The sequence below is a fragment of the Topomyia yanbarensis genome, chromosome 2 (genome assembly GCF_030247195.1).
Source record: "Topomyia yanbarensis strain Yona2022 chromosome 2, ASM3024719v1, whole genome shotgun sequence".
In the NCBI taxonomy this organism is placed as follows: Eukaryota; Metazoa; Arthropoda; class Insecta; order Diptera; family Culicidae; genus Topomyia; species Topomyia yanbarensis.
In genome coordinates this window covers 249,369,795-249,386,129 of record NC_080671.1, presented here as the reverse complement: position 1 = coordinate 249,386,129, position 16,335 = coordinate 249,369,795, and the positions used below count along the sequence as shown (strand labels likewise).

The 16,335-nt window shown below is 42.2% G+C and overlaps 1 protein-coding gene across 5 annotated transcripts in view; it reads right to left on the bottom strand.

Moving 5' to 3' along the window:
- The window catches only part of LOC131683057 (scavenger receptor class B member 1), a 1,664,068-nt gene that overhangs the window by 1,096,662 nt on the left and 551,071 nt on the right, over positions 1–16,335 (bottom strand). For all 5 annotated transcript variants that reach the window (XM_058964873.1, XM_058964871.1, XM_058964874.1 and 2 more), the window contains one exon: positions 7,690–7,834. In XM_058964873.1, the coding sequence (XP_058820856.1) occupies positions 7,690–7,834 (145 nt within the window). The remainder of the gene's footprint in view (positions 1–7,689; positions 7,835–16,335) is intronic.

Here is a 16,335-nt window from a genome sequence, read left to right as displayed (position 1 = left end):
GGGCCGCGGTCACCACGTAAAGCAAGATAGGTCATAACTCCAATTCCAAGGCGTGCAGCGACCCGTGCCGAGGGATGAGTGATCGAGGGGGTGAAAAAGATGCTCAATCGTTAACGGAGCCTGTGGGGTATCTGGGAAACCCCCACAGTAAGTATTCCTTACCACGTTAATGCGGAGCTCTGGCGTGGCGGACATTTATTCTCGCGCTACTCGTGGGATTAAACATGGAGTCAACTAAACACAAAAACAAACAAACGGAGGTGCCAAACCCCTTCGCTAGAGGTGGTTTGGCGAGGTCTCCCCCCCCCCCCCGTGGGGAGAGTAGTGGAGCGACGAGTGCTGCATCTGATAGCACCAGTGACCCCCCAGTAGTGGTAGGAAATAGCCCTACCAACGCACTGGACGGGCCACTATCCGCGATGCGCAAAGTGGTGGAGCAGCTCGATTCAATAATCAAGTTCACTAGCGCAAAGCAAAACATAAGCAAGGAGTTAAAGCATAGTCTTCTGGAGCTCCGGAAAACTGTTCGTGTCGCAAGACAGAAACAGCAGGCTTATGCCAAGAGGAATGTCGGGAGAAGTCCGACAGTGAAACCCAGACAGTGACCTCCAAGAGGGAGGGAAGAGAGAAGGTCGATACAGGCACTCAGACAGTGGCCTTCACCTTCTATGGAGCAGCCACGTCGCTCGAAGCGGCGGCCGAGTTCCCCTCGAAAGGAAAAGGCAAGAGCAAGAGCAATCGTAAGACGGCGTCGAACGTGAAGCGCCCTAGGAAGTCGCCAGGCGAGGGTGCAAAAACCGACACCACACGGCGTGCAGCCGTTAAGGCCAAACGCCGTCTGGCTGAGGTAAGCGAGGGCGAGAGTGACCTCGCTGAGCAGAGCGTTGGTACCAGCAACCCGGCGCGACCGGGGCAGGGGGGCGTTAACCCCTGGACGCTGGTCACCAGGAAGAAGCCGGCACCGACACCGGAAGGAACGCGGCCCGCGAAGAAGGCCAAGGACAGAGGCGAGGCCTTGCGGTTGAAAACCGACAAGGACAAATACGCCGACGTCCTAAAGTAGACGAAGGCGGCCGAAAGGCTTTCGGCCCTTGGGCAAGATGTGCGTAGCGTGAGACGCACCAACACGGGAGAAATGCTTCTGGTACTGAAGCGAGGCGCACAATCTAGTGCGGTATACAAGGCCTTGGCCTAAGAGGTCCTTGGTGAAGGCGCCCAAGTCAGGTCGCTAGGGGCGGAAATGACTCTCCAGTGCAAGCATCTGGACGAGTTCACGACCGCAGAAGATGTCGTCGCAGCCGTTAAGGAACAATGCGACGCCACAATCAAGCGGGCCTCTGTGCGATTTAGAGATGGACCCTCTGGCACCCAAGTAGCCTACCTCAGGCTACTGAAGGCGGATGCTAAAAAGGTAACCAAAAAAGGGAAGCTGAAGATCGGCTGGTCGGTATGCCCTATTAGCATACCCGCCTTCAGTGGATAGGTGCTATTGGTGCCTTGAGTCCGGCCACAAAGCCTACGAGTGCAAGAACATAGACAGGAGCAAACTATGTCGTCGCTGCGGCGAGGAGGGGCATAAGGAGCGGGGTTGCACTAAGGCGCACAAGTGCGTTATCTGCACCGCTAAGAAGCAAGCCCATAAACATGCTATGGGCGGACCTTCGTGTCCCTTCGGTGAGGTAAATAAGAAGAAGCCGTGAACGTCACACAGCTAAATCTTAACCATTGTGCAGCAGCCCAACAACTGCTGCGGCAGTTGGTCTCGGAGTCGAGGACAGATGTCGCCCTCCTATCAGACCCGTACAACATCCCTGCCGGCAACGGCAATTGGGTGTCGGACGGGTCTGGAATGGTGGCAATCTGTACAACGGGACGGTTCCCGGTTCAAGAGGTAATACACGCCTCCGCCGAGGGTGTGGCGATTGCCAAGATCAATGGTGTGTTCTATTGCAGCTGCTACGCTCCACCAAGGTGGTCAATAGAACAGTTCAACCAGATGATCGACAGGCTCTCGTCGGACCTAGTGGGCCGGAAACCGGTAGTCATAGCGGGAGACTTTAACGCTTGGGCAGTGAAGTGGGGCAGCCGCTGTACAAATAGCAGGGGTCAAGCGCTAATGGAGGCGCTTGCGAAACTCGATACTGTGCTAGCTAATAATGGCTCCGCTAGTACATTCCGTAGAAACGGGGTGGAGCCGTGGATTGACGTCACATTTGCCAGCCCGAGTCTGGCTCCAGGCATGGAATGGAGGGTAGACGAAGGCTACACCCATAGCGATCATTTAGCAATCCGCTTTAAGATCAACTATGGTGTGCAGCATCCGAGGGCGGAAGATCCCTGCCAGGTACGTGGGTGGAAGTCCAATCACTTCGACAGCGAAGCTTTCACCGCGGCCCTGGGACTGGAGGCCAACACCGACAGTCTAAGCGGGGATGCGCTGGTAGCTGTTCTATCACGCGCGTGCGACGCCACTATGCCGAGAAAAACACTGCCAAGAAACGGCAGATGCCCAGTATACTGGTGGAGTGCCGAGATTGCAGCTCTACGGTCAGCCTGTCTCAGAGCTAGACGTAGGATGCAAAGAGCTCGCACTGAGGATGCAAGAGAGAACCGCCGTGAAGTGTTTCGAGCTGCGAAATTGGCCCTTAACAAGGCCATTAAAATCAGCAAGAGAGCGTGCTTCGACAACCTGCGTGAAAGTGCCAACGCGAATCCGTGGGGTGACGCCTACAGGATTGTGATGACCAAGACCAAAGGGGGCTCCTCACCCCCAGAACGGTCTCCGGACCGGTTGGCAACGATTATCGAAGTACTCTTCCCGTCTCGACCCACAAGCCCCTGGCCACCTGCACTACGAGACAGTGCGGGCACGGCCGAAATGGTGGCTCCAGTGACGAATGAAGAACTACTCGCAGTGCCTAAATCCCTAGCAATGAACAAAGCTCCAGGGCCGGATGGAGTTCCAAACAACGCTCTCAAGGCAGCGATCATAGCGAACCCGAACATGTTCAGGCTAGCTATGCAGAGATGCCTTGACGAGTGCCGTTTCCCCGATAGATGGAAAAGGCAGAAATTGGTGCTGTTGTCGAAGCCCGGGAAGCCGCCAGGCGACCCATCGGCGTACAGACCAATCTGTCTGATCGACACGACTGGCAAACTGCTTGAAAGGATCATCCTCAACAGGCTAACCCCGTACGCGGAAGGTACGGACGGTCTGTCAAGCAACCAGTTTGGCTTTTGGAAGGGTAAGTCCACAGTTGACGCTCTCAACTCAGTGATAAATACTGCAGAGATAGCGATCCAACGAAAAAGGCGAGGCATTCGATACTGTGCGTTAGTGACACTTGACGTGAAGAACGCATTCAACAGCGCAAGCTGGGATGCCATCGCGCTCTCGTTACACCGACTTAGCCTACTGGTGGGTCTGTACCGGATCCTGGAAAGTTACTTCCAGAACCGCGTACTGCTATACGAGACCGATGCCGGTCAGAAAAGGGTTCCGATTACCGCCGGAGTCCCACAGGGCTCGATCCTAGGCCCGGTGTTATGGAACCTCATGTATGACGGGGTTCTGAGACTGAAGTTCCCTCCTGGGGTCAAGATCGTCGGCTTTGCTGACGACGTAACTTTGGAGGTCTACTGGGAGTCAATTCCTGAGGTAGAACTAACCGCAGAACACGCGATTAGCACGGTGGAGGAATGGATGAGCGCGAGAGGCCTGGAGCTCGCTCATCATAAGACGGAGGTAGTTATCGTCAACAACCGCAAGTCGGCACAACATGCAGTTATCCATGTGGGAGAAGTCGCGATCACTTCACAGCGAAGTCTGAAGTCTCTCGGAGTCATTATAGACGACAAGCTGACCTTCGGCAGCCATGTCGACTATACATGCAAGAGAGCGTCGACTGCTGTTGCGGCACTATCGAGAATGATGTCCAACAGCTCGAAGGTGTGCGCCAGTAGACGTAGGTTACTGGCAGGCGTTGCCGTATCTATCTTCAGGTACGGCGGCCCGTCATGGTCAAGAGCACTGAGGGTAACCAGTTACCTACAGTTATTCCTGTCAGGCCATGGCTGTTTCCGACAGAACCTCCACAGGTTCGGGCGCGCGGAGGTCCCAGTCTGCCCGGACTGCCCAGGTGTAGACGAAACTGCCGAACACATACTGTTCGTATGTCATCGGTTCGACGTCGAAAGAAGAGCAATGCTTGACGCCTGTGGCTGGGACACAACCCCTGATACCCTTATTCAGCGGATGTGTCAATCGGTGGAGAAGTGGAAGGCAGTCTCGGCTGCATCCAGATTGCCAGTAGGCTACAGGTAATCTGGCGAACCGAGCAACAGATGACGGGCACGGCTAACTAGTGATTGGTTAGCTGGAGCGAAAAAGGCCAAGCGCAAAAAAGGGAGTGAATGGTCTGTTCATGCCGAGGCAGGTTTGGTGCAGCGACTGGCAACCGCGTAAGGGGTAAACCCAGCCACCCCGAAGCAAGACAGAAGAGTGAGTGTATAGGCGTATAAGTGGACTGCCTCATGCCAAGATGGGAGGGTCGTAGCGTAGTATGTTGGGACTTAGCTATCGATGCCTCATGGCGTGGAAGAGGAGTGAAAGGGTGAGCATCCAAGTCAGTCTCACACGGCATGTTAAGGGTAGGCACAAAAGTCAGCCTCACATGGTATGGTAGAGGCTAGCACAAAAGTAAGCCTAGCAAGGAATGAAAAAGGCTAGCTTGTGTGCTAACTGTCAGCCTCGCATGGTATGTCAGAAGTGGGGCCTAAGAAAAATGTCCCACATGGGATGCCAGGGGGAGTGACAGAGGTACAATAGAGTGGCACGATCGAGAGTGAATCAGGTGATAGGGTGAGCACCCAAGTCAGCCTCACATGGTATGGGTGGGGCGAGCACAAAAGTAAGCCTAGCAAGGAATGAGTAAGGTGAGCACACAAGTCAGCCTCGCAAGGAACGAAAAAGGTGAGCACAAAAGTCAGCCTCATGTGTGAGTGTTTGAGAGTGAATCAAAGTGCGATAGAGAGAGAGCACCCAAGTACGATGTTTTTACGAGCATAGGGATCATTAAATTTGCCTTCCAGAATGATTAGGCCAACGGAATTTTTTTTTGGTTCGAAAAAAATATTTTGTTTTCGGTTCCAAGAGCTGGTTAGTCGCCGACTAACCGTAACTAACCGCAACTACAGCACTGTCCGAGTGTCGTGTAATGATTTTCGAGACAATATCAAGACTTTGTTAATTTTGTGATCTAATTCACAACCACTAGTACCAAATAAAGATCAATATGTGATAAATCATGAATCAGTTAACGTCGTGTATTCGGACCATAGACAATGTTCATAGATTTATGGATAAAATAATGAGTCAATGATTTTTTTTTGTGTTTACCGTAACGCTGTTTTGCCTCCGTTTCTGCTGTTATTTTCATCGATTTATTCTGGATAACGGTGCGAGGTTTGTATTTTGTACGTTTACGTAGGTTAACTAAGTGGTTTTGCTACAGTTAATATAATATAAATGTCTAAACGATCATCACCGAGGACAAATTAGCTACGTTAAGTTCAGTGTCTTAAGTGAATAAAACTGCCGCTGCCATTATCACTCACCACTACCTACATTGCTGAAACAAACGACCAGAATACTAGGTACCGATCGCTAGATTGCTGCTGTGTGTGAACTGCTCGGAAAAAAAGCAAAATGATCTGCAACCAATGTTTGTTAAATATTGAATTGGACGAAACCTCTGTTACTTGTAAAGGCTTTTGCTCCGACGAATACCATGCTGAATGTGTTGCCCGTTCCGGTACAGGAGGCGCTTAGCTGTACACAGCAGCGGAAGCGATGTTCGCCGATTTGAGGCATTTTCTGAGAAACGCAAGTTGCTATCACAGTCTTCCAGCTTTGCACCCGTCCGGCCTGCTATTGTTTCTGTTCACACTGAACCACAAACCGAAAACCGTGCATTAGATTTATTTGAAGAGGTACGTCAACTGAAGGAACAGGTTGCGGCTATTAATGAAATTATTGCTGGTAGATCGTACGAAGTTACCCAATCGTTTATAGAAGCAAGCTCTCCATCAGACCAATCGTCGCCGTTCTCATCAACCCAACTGCAGCATGGCTCCAGAAATGTTTCTCGTCTTGGTAATTTGTCAAGCTCGTTACCCAGCTCATCCGCTAAACTCTGCTGGCTATTCTTCACGAGAGCGAAAAATTCAGTTACTGAAAGGAACATCGCGGATATGGTAACAAAATCGCTCGGAAAGAACCCTGCCGTTGTGAAAAAACTTGTGCCAGATTGGAAAGAAGTAGCTTCGATGCCTTTCATTTCGTTCAAGGTTGGAGTAGATTTGAAACTGAGAAATGCTGCATTGTCACCGTCAACTTGGCCGAGAGGGACTTGCTTCCGGGAATTTCACGAGAAATTTAATGTATGGGAACCTGCTGAATAAGTGTTAATGTATATGGAAGATTATGTATATGAAATATAATGTAAATGTGATATGCAGTGACTTTTGTGATGAAACGCACATATGTAATTAGTTTAAATAACAGTCTGTATGGCGCTTTGCGTCAAATATGAAGTTAATAATAAAATAAATAAATTTTCGAGTTCGCGAATTGTCGGCGTGAGAAAAAAGCGTCGGCGGCGCGCTGCCGGTATACCTTTCGGCGTCGGCGTTTGTTGAAATTTACCGGCGGCGGCGCACAGGTCTACAACTAAGCCAATAGTTTTTTCAGCAACTATTTTGCATGATTTGGATCGTGATGATCTAATAAATCGACTGATTTTCTTCTTTTAGAGTTTTTAAAAGGTTTTATATGGATAATCCAGTGGCAAAGCTGGACACATTTTTTCCAACACATACTATCAAGCGTTCAATTCTCATAAACACCCACCGAAAGTTCTTTGAGCCTTAAACTAGTTTTATTATAAGAATGCACAATATGTGTAGCCTGTCGATGAACTACAGAAAACTGAATAAATTTTTTTTTCTCTATAATTTTGTAGAAAAGTTAGTGAATTATACAATAAAATATGAAATTTTTCGGTTTGCTTGAAGCACCTTTCCGAAGCTCGATTTTTTTTATTCATAGAGTAGCTATAAGTTTGAGCTTTCCAAATCTGAATTTCCTGTGTCAGACAATTTTATCAAGAGTTACCGTGTTCACCGCTGCGCTCCTCGACGTGGGAATGGTTGGACGCCTTGGAACGCTCGTATGTATGCCTCTGCGTGACTGAAAATATTTCTTTTTCATATACAATAAATTCAAAATTCAACGAAGTGAAGATTTCGATTTCATTGTGTCATCCACTACCTTCAAGAACCGGCTATTGAGGCGTTACTGATTTGATAAATATTTAATGTCGACATTTTGATCTATTTATTTGCTGCTTTTCTCTTCTTTTTTATTTTTTTGTTTACTTCATTGTGTTAGTTTGTTTTGTTATTTTTTTCAGTTAGTATTATTATTTAGTTTATTATTTTTTTAATGAATCGTAAATTTTTGTATTGCGCATGTAATTGAAAAAATATGGGGTTTTTATGCCAACTTGAGAAGAGTTAATGTTTCACTCAAATAAGCTTTGATTAAGACCAACTAGGTCAGATGATAAATAAATAAACAAATAAATAAATAAATAAATGAATAAGTGAATAAATAAACAAAATACTCACTAGCAACGCTATGTTTGGTAAAAAGAAAATATCGCTTTCCTTATGTCCTTTCGATAAGTGCTCTTGAAAAATTAGAGGATGACTAGGCTTGGTGAATAGAGTTCCGTTTGCAAGAAATGTTACGTTTTGGTGTGAAAACAACTCTCTGAAAGTAATAAATAATTGATTAAAACGCGCTAATTTGAGGTACGTTGCAATAACGATAATGTACGAATAGATATTCTAATGTAGGTCAGATTACATATATTTTCTCATACTCTCTTAACTGTCATAGGATACCGTGCAAAATTAGTTCACAAGTAAGTACGTACCTATTCGATTTTCACGCAATTTGGCACATGTCGATATGAAAGGTGGCGTATTTTTCACTAGACTAATGACCGTCTTAATATAACATTAACTATTGAAAAGGGATTATGCTGTTTTGGACGCATATCTTTTATAGTTACTATATTCACAGTTAGGCGGAGAAAATGAGCGGAGTCAATTGAACATGTCAAAATGAGCGGAGCCAATCGAGCATGACGTCCCTTTAGTTGTACAACGAGAAGGTATTGTGATTATGGTGATAATTATTTTACTCTTTTCTTGTGTTATCGAGTAAAGCACGAACGTAAAAAATATTCGTTAGGTTGTACCGAGAGGTATTCGCACAAGTATAAAACCACAACATATCTTCGAGTTAGATTCGCTATACGTAAATATAAAGTTCTTACTCACGACATCAACGATGAAACTATTATGCTAGAGCTTGGACATTTACATGTGATGCCTTATTTCTTCCTGAAATAATAAGAGCTGCAAGTTTTCCGACTTTTGTGTTCGCCTAACTATGAATATAATAACAATCATATTTTCTTTGGAGTCAAAATGTGCTAATTCATGCCTTTTATTAAAACTAAACAAATTCATGCCTTTTATCAAAGGCTAAACCATAAGGTTTTATGTTTTGGTAACTTCTGAAATGTTGTTGGAGTCATTAAGAAGAATTTTTAGAAGAAAACGGGTATGTTCCAAAATAAACGGTAAAGCAATATAACTTTTCAATCGACAGACGCGCAAGAAAGCTCGCATTGCCGAAGGGAAAGACTCCAGACAACAAAAAGAAAGCCGCAAATCCTTTTTAGGTCGTAAGGGGAAACACACGAAACAGCTAAAGCGAAAGTGTGATAGGAAAGTGGAGCAGAAGCGGAAAAAACTCATCAAAATCAATGCACAGTATTAAAAATGTTCCCAAAATGTTTTTTCTCAAAAGGTGGGATAAAGATTACCAAAAAGATGTTTTTATGTAAAGTGGGCTGAAAACTCATTGCTAATATTTACAACGACCACACGTACGCAATCAGGCTGGTTTTGCCCCAACTCCCCATTTTGGTTGGGTTTTTATTCAAGACTGATTACATAACTCGGAAGATAGCGGCTGACCAAAACTGGTATTTCTTATGTAAAATCTATCAGAGAATCTATTCAAGATCGTTGTAACACACTCATGAAACGCGTTTACTCATTTTACCCCGGTTCTTCACACAACTTAAGTATGAAGTAAACCCTTGCTCTATATTTCGGAAAAAGACAAAATGCGACTGATTAGAAGTGGAGCAAAGCCATGTCAAGTGATCCTCGAATTTTTCGCAAAATCACCGATCTTCGTGAGGTGTACTTTATTGTATAGGGATAATGATGAGTAGCTTTTGGTATAAATATTTCGTTAAAACTCCTTTTTTGCCTTTCTCAATAGAAAGGATATGCAATCACTGTGAAACCTGTGGCTTTGTAACCGTCTTATATACCATTCGCTTCAGTTAGTCGAGATCGGCAAATGTCTGAATGTGTGTGTATGTATGTGTGTATGTATTTTCTAAACTCACTCATTTTTCTCAGATATGGCTGAACCGAATCGCACAAACTTGATTTTAAATGAAAAATCTAACGCTCTCATAAGCTGCAATTGATATTTTTTGTCGATCGGACTTCCGGTTCCGGAGTTACGGGTTCACGAGTGTGGTCACCCAGAAAATTCCCATATGAAATGGTAACAATGGCCACCTATGACGGTTCTTGATGGCCCCGGATACTTTTCAAGTTCGTAAGAAAATGTCACAGCTTTTTCTTAAGAAATTCTTGACTGTTTTAACAAACTTGGTTTCAAATCAAAGACACAAGACTCCCATGGGCAGTCCATTGAATTTAATTTCTTTCATTCCTGAGTTACAGGTTGGTTATTGCGGCCACATAGGAATTTCCCATATAAACCGGTACAATTGTAATACATCGAAGACCCGTTTTTATCAGCCCATTTGGTGTAACTTTGGTTGACAAAATGGGGGCGATGACAAAACATATTTATTTATTTTCTTTTTTAAACCGAAGCTGTGAGAATATTTAACATTATTCCGTATACTTAGTCTCATAACTCTGGCTAGTTAACGAAATCGGGAAAAACTGACAAAATTAGGGGTTGATAAAAACAGGTTTTCACCGTACTTCAAAGATTAAAAATCCATTTCTATTGGCTAGATCACATCATTTCTATTTGCAATTATAGATCACTGATGGCCAATCAAAGATTCTTTCAATATATTGATTTATTTATTCATTTGTTTATTTGTTTATTTGTCTATTTATTTATTTATTTATTTATTTATTTATTTATTTATTTATTTATTTATTTATTTATTTATTTATTTATTTATTTATTTATTTATTTATTTATTTATTTATTTATTTATTTATTTATTTATTTATTTATTTATTTATTTATTTATTTATTTATTTATTTTTTTATTTATTTATTTATTTGTTTTTTTTATTCATTTATTTATTATGTCCATCGGACTTTAGTGTCTACATGGACAGTCAGGATGGGAAAAAGTACAACTGAGTTGGACACCTTTCATGCCATTCTCAGACGGGCGCAAAAACCACCATCATTTAAAATCACAAACACATACAATAATAACAACTACAATCCATCTTAATTCCTAGTACACACAAATCTTCACATTAAAGAATAATATCGAAACACAGCAGATCGTCTAATTTTGTTGGAAAAACGGCTGGACGATTCATCAAATTGAAAAGCTCTTCCACGGCGGTAAATGCGCGAATACATGCAGCAATCGGTTCATTGTATCCAAATACGGTTCTATGGAATCTGCGCTAAAGTAGGGTTCTGTTTCGCAGTGATAGATTTTGTATACGAAAATCTATTTCCGAAAGTATCTCTGGAGCGTCAATCTCCCCGTTGACTAGTTTTGCCATAAATACCGCCTGTTGAATTTCTTGGCGACTTTGTAATGTTTCGAGTCCCAGCAATTGACATCTATCCAGATATGGTGGCAGATTTACTTGGTCTCGCCATGGTAGGCTTCTTAATACCATGCGAAGCGTTTCTGCACTCGTTCGATTCTAATGCACCACGAAACTTGATGTGGGAACCAGATCACTGAGGCGTTTTAAAGAATCGGGCGAATGAGTGAACAGTACAGCGCTTTCATGCAAAGCGGATCCTTGAATTCTTTAGCAATTTTGAAGATAAAACCCAGTTGACGCGAAGCTTTTGAGATAATTGACGAGCGTTATGAGTCGAACATCAGCTTTGCTTCCAACTGTACTTCCATAGCGCACACCTGATCGACTCTCGTCAAAACGATGCCGCTAATGCTGTAATCGAACATAGTGGGCCATGAAATTCGAAAAAAACGTTATCACTTGGCATTTGGCCACGTTAATGACAAGCTTATTGTTGCAGCACCAGTCAACAAACAGTTGTAGCAGATCTTGTAAGCGCCAACAAGCCTCTACCGTGCGAACTAGGAGGTACGGTTTCAATTCATCTGCATAAACTAATTTGCAACCAGCTCTCAAAAGAAATGCGAAATCGTTAAAAAATATTGCGAATAGCAAGGGTCCTGCCTTGCGGAACACCTGATTTATTTGAGAACTGCGATGATATGCTATCATTCAATTTTACTTGTAAAACTCTTCCAGAAAAATACGATTCCAACCAGGCTACGAGTTGAGAAGACATGCACGATGCACTTGGACGTGAAACTCAGCAAGTTTGTTGCGACTGATCTTCCTGGCATAAATCCATGCTGTAGATGTAATTGTGAGATGAAGTAATTCTGAGATGTAATTCTTTGCACAATCTAACATGGCAGTACTCACAATTATCTTAAAAAGTTTCGAGGGTGCAGAAAGACTGATTATTTCACGATAATTTGCAGCGTTCCGCCGATCGCCATCCTTAAAAATAGGACATATGTATAACTGCTTCCAAATGCGAGGGAATTTAACTTGCTCAAATGATCGATTGAAAATCCTTCTCAATGAACCTGCCAAAGCAGTGATACAGCGGCGTAGAACAACTGCGGGCAATCCATCTGGTCCGGGTGAAAAAGAGTTTTTTAGTTTGTTTGCGGCATGTTCAACCAATTCAGGCGTAACAACAAAAGTGCCCAAATCAATTACACCGATGGGAACATCGGTAGCAGAATCTTCCGCCTCTTGTCTTGAAGTAAAGCTGCTCGAGAAAACTCCAGCGAAATGCCTCGCAAATAGTTCACATGATTCGGAAGTTGAAGTAGCGACCGCACTACCAAGAAAGACATTTGACGGTATCGATGAGTTTTTTCTTTTGGAATTATTTAGTACATAGGATTTATACAAACTGGCGTTTAGAGAACGATATGCATTGACAGATCGATGAAAGTTACAAGCATTGGCAAGGGTCCGTTGGCGGTGAAATTTACGTTGATAAGCTTTCCGCTCACGATTCAACTGACGTAACTGCAACGTACTCCAAGCAGGGGAAATGGGCGGTTTGATTCGAGGAACATTAAATTCAACCCACTGGTTAATTTCACCACAAAAACTTTCTGCCATATCATTAACATCTCCATTTGCAAACATCGAAACCCAATCAATATTGCTCAAATAATCAGAAAGAACAGCAAAATCTATCAACCGATAATTCAATTGGCGCCTATTGCTACTATCGTTAACCGTCGACGATTGGATGCTTTCAGTATTTGTATGGATTGAAATGGCAAGCGGTGGATGATGGGTGGCTGCGGGTAGTAGCGGGACAACGCAACTATCAAAATTACTCTGAGCCCAATGGCGTGGCTGATTGTAATCACCACACACGAGCACTGCGTTGCCTGACGAACTTTTATCACAGAATTCATTTACGGAGGCTCATTGGTCACATTTAGATCATGACTACGATCTGCTGGAATATAAATAGCGCATATCAATATGTTTCCCTTTTATCAGCGCAGAGACAGAAACTTGCTCTAAATTCTGTCCATTCATCGTTCTCACTAGCTTACTGCCATACTGTTGTGCTACCGCTATCAGAACACCCCCAATCGAGATTTGTCGCTATTGCACCGACAAAGATCGCAGCGAAACACGTTGTAAGTCAATCCAAACAGTTGAAGTGAGGTGAAGCAATCGTCCAGTCCAGTTTCGGTCAAAATGATCACGTCAAGGTCGCAATCTGCAGAGTTCAGTAACAAGGCTTCAATTTTCGTTCTTAATCCTCTCGCGTTCTGATAATACGACAGAATACTGCTATCGCGATCGAGTAGATGCTGGAAAAGAAGAAACATCCAAATACTCGCCTCTGATGGGAATCCTAGCACAAGTGTTCTCACCGTCCGCAGAAAATCTCACTGCATTCAAACTATTGTCACTGGAAACGGTTGCTGCTGTATTGGTGTTGCTGCTGGTTGTTCTCTGGTGAAAAAACGGTCGTCTCTTCGGGTTTTTTGAAATTATTGTTTATCCATGATTGTTTTGCTCAGCACTCGCGAACCAGTAGATAAGTGGATGACACTTCACTGGATGAAGAACAAATTTGCGACGGCTGGTGCTAGCGGTCGCTAATGCTGACTGTACAAACAGCATAAAAGCAGCAAATAAACACAATATCGAAACACTTTCACTATAGGATGGAATCAGAGGTAGTTCCGAATACGTCGGATACAGAACGGAGTCGGTTGCATGAGAATAATACTATCCCTAGAACGTTGCATTTGCGTTTTCCACCTTAGAAAGTTGCACTGGGGTAAAAATGCACCCCACGCGTTTGATCGCAATTTTCGCAGGTAAAATAGCAAACAACGGAAATGTATAATACATCATTTTCTTCGTTTTTTAATGGCAAAAACAGCTGTGTAAGTGAAAGTGCGGAATTTGTTGAATCAATGATACATAAATGGTTTGAACAAAACTAAAATTGAATAAATCGGGTTTTGACTTTTTTCATAAACATTGCCATAACTTTACTAATTTTCAACCGATTTGAAAAAAATCAAGTTATTCTAAAAGTTGAAAGAATGGTCTTAAAACGCTATAAAATGTAACTCCGATATTTTTAAAAAAGTGCAATTTTTTGGAAGAGTGAAAGTTTAAAAATCGAGTTTTGGAAATACCGCGAAATTGGGTGGAAATTGAAATGAAAAAATATTTCTGGCCAGTAGTACATTGGCATCACGCAACGTTACTGTTACAGCAGTAATTGTGCGCAAATTATACTTGCTTTGAAAAACTATAAAATTATCATTGCAAATTATCATTGCTTTGAAAAACTATAATAAATAAACAATACAACAATAAAAATCAGAAAAAATGCGAACGATTTTTTGTTCTGCTTCAAAATTAATTTAAATTAATTGAAAAAATGATTAAAAACGTCATTAATCCACCTAACAGTGTGATGAGACATTTCTTATAACTCTTATCACTCTCTTCGGATATTATATCGATTGAGAATATTAAGAACTTTATGTTTCGCGATGCTTTTGATAACACATGCAGAGAACTAAGAACTGAAATTGGAGCTCTTGATATACCACTACCTCTGAAGTGCATGCGTGCATAGTTCAAACTTTACTTCGATATCGACTTTTTCTAAAAGTGACTTTCCAGTAGTATCTTTGATTTGAATTTTTATCCTAATGCCAAAGAACAAATAAAAAAACTCTCGAAACTCGTTAAAGAAAATCATCATCACTGGAATTTTCGTATCCACGAAAATTTTCGATAACCTTCCGTCCCTTGTAAGAGTGGGCGAAATTTAATTTTTTTCGCAAAATGTCGGAACGAAACGAATCGAAACGAAATTTTTCGCAAACTTTGCGAAACGAAACTTTAAGGAAAATTTCGTTTAAATTCGCAAATTTCTCCGACGTTTTGCGATTTTTTTTGCCTGTTTCGCAAAGTTTGCGAAACTTTTCGAAATTTATCAAAATTCAGTTAATTTTAGACTGTGTAACTGTTTCTTGGTTAAATCGATTTTACACAAAAATTATAACGATTTATCTATTGAAAGGTGAACCGAAGCATCCGGAGTAATTCTCAATTCTTAAAGCCGTCTTGCGATGACTGAGTAGATTTCGATAACTGATCGGAGCAACGATTTACCTGATATGTCATGCGCAAGGTACCGTGACTAATGAAAAATTGATTCAAAGTACAGCTTATTCATTTTAGCTAGAATTATATCACAGATAATATTCGTCAATCTCGAGCGTTAACGGCCTATTCAAAGGTAATTGAGATATATGGACTAGGTTGACTAATTTACAAAAGTAATAACACTATTTTACAAATTTAGGGGTAAGCTAAGCTAAGAAAAAAGTTTTCAAAGTCGAGTTTGCGTCGCCTAACACGAAAACAACACTCGTTTTCCTTTTAAAAGCAGCGTTTTCGAGATTTTTCAAAAAGCTTTGGGTAGTTTCATTTATTCGTCAATATTTTGTAAAAAGTATCCGATGAAACCGTGGGTAGATCAAATATAATTTTTTTGAAGTTTCAAGCGACTAAGCTGTTACAAGTATAATTTTTGACATTCTTAATTTTCTTTTATTTAGACTGTGGTCGCATAAATCCCCGACTACATACGGGGAACGTGCCATTTAAACCAATATATTCTGATTCCTGATGTAATCCTACATAAGATTTTAAATTATTGGAAAGAGAACATGCTTTGAACAGTTTATTTATTTTATTTATCGGGCAATTTTCATACGAGATATTGACCAAAAACCAAAGAAAGCATGAAAGTTAGAGCTTCTATCCCGGGAATTTATTTCCCGGGAATCTCGGGATTTTTGGTTTTCCCGGGATTCCCGATTCTCGGGAAATTGTGTTTTCTCATTCCCGGGATTCGGGAATCCCGGGGAAAAAGGTTTTTAATTTATTCCATAAGACTTAGATTCTCCAAATGAAATTCTGTAGAAAATTTCTTTACCTGCAAACATTTGGAGTGAGTAGTGAATTCAGGTTGTGCTTTTCCAACTGATTTGCAGATCAATCGACTATATATCTTTAGGCTCACTGATATGTGATTTTTTTAATACTGCTGAAGAATTTTGCATTCATTCAAATTTTCATTCAAAAATGGATTAATTTATACCGAACCATTTCCTTGCAGTAGCGTTAGTAATGCGCACGATATCTCTGCCACCGATGAACCGATTGATCAGATTTTTAACAATTCTTTTAATAGTTTATTTTAATAGTTAGATCTTGAATGAAAGGGCTTGCAATCAAATTAGTATTGGAAATTGCGTTACTTTCTTAAAAAAATCGATATGTGTTTGTTTCAAAACTTGGGATGGTTTGTAGTGATAT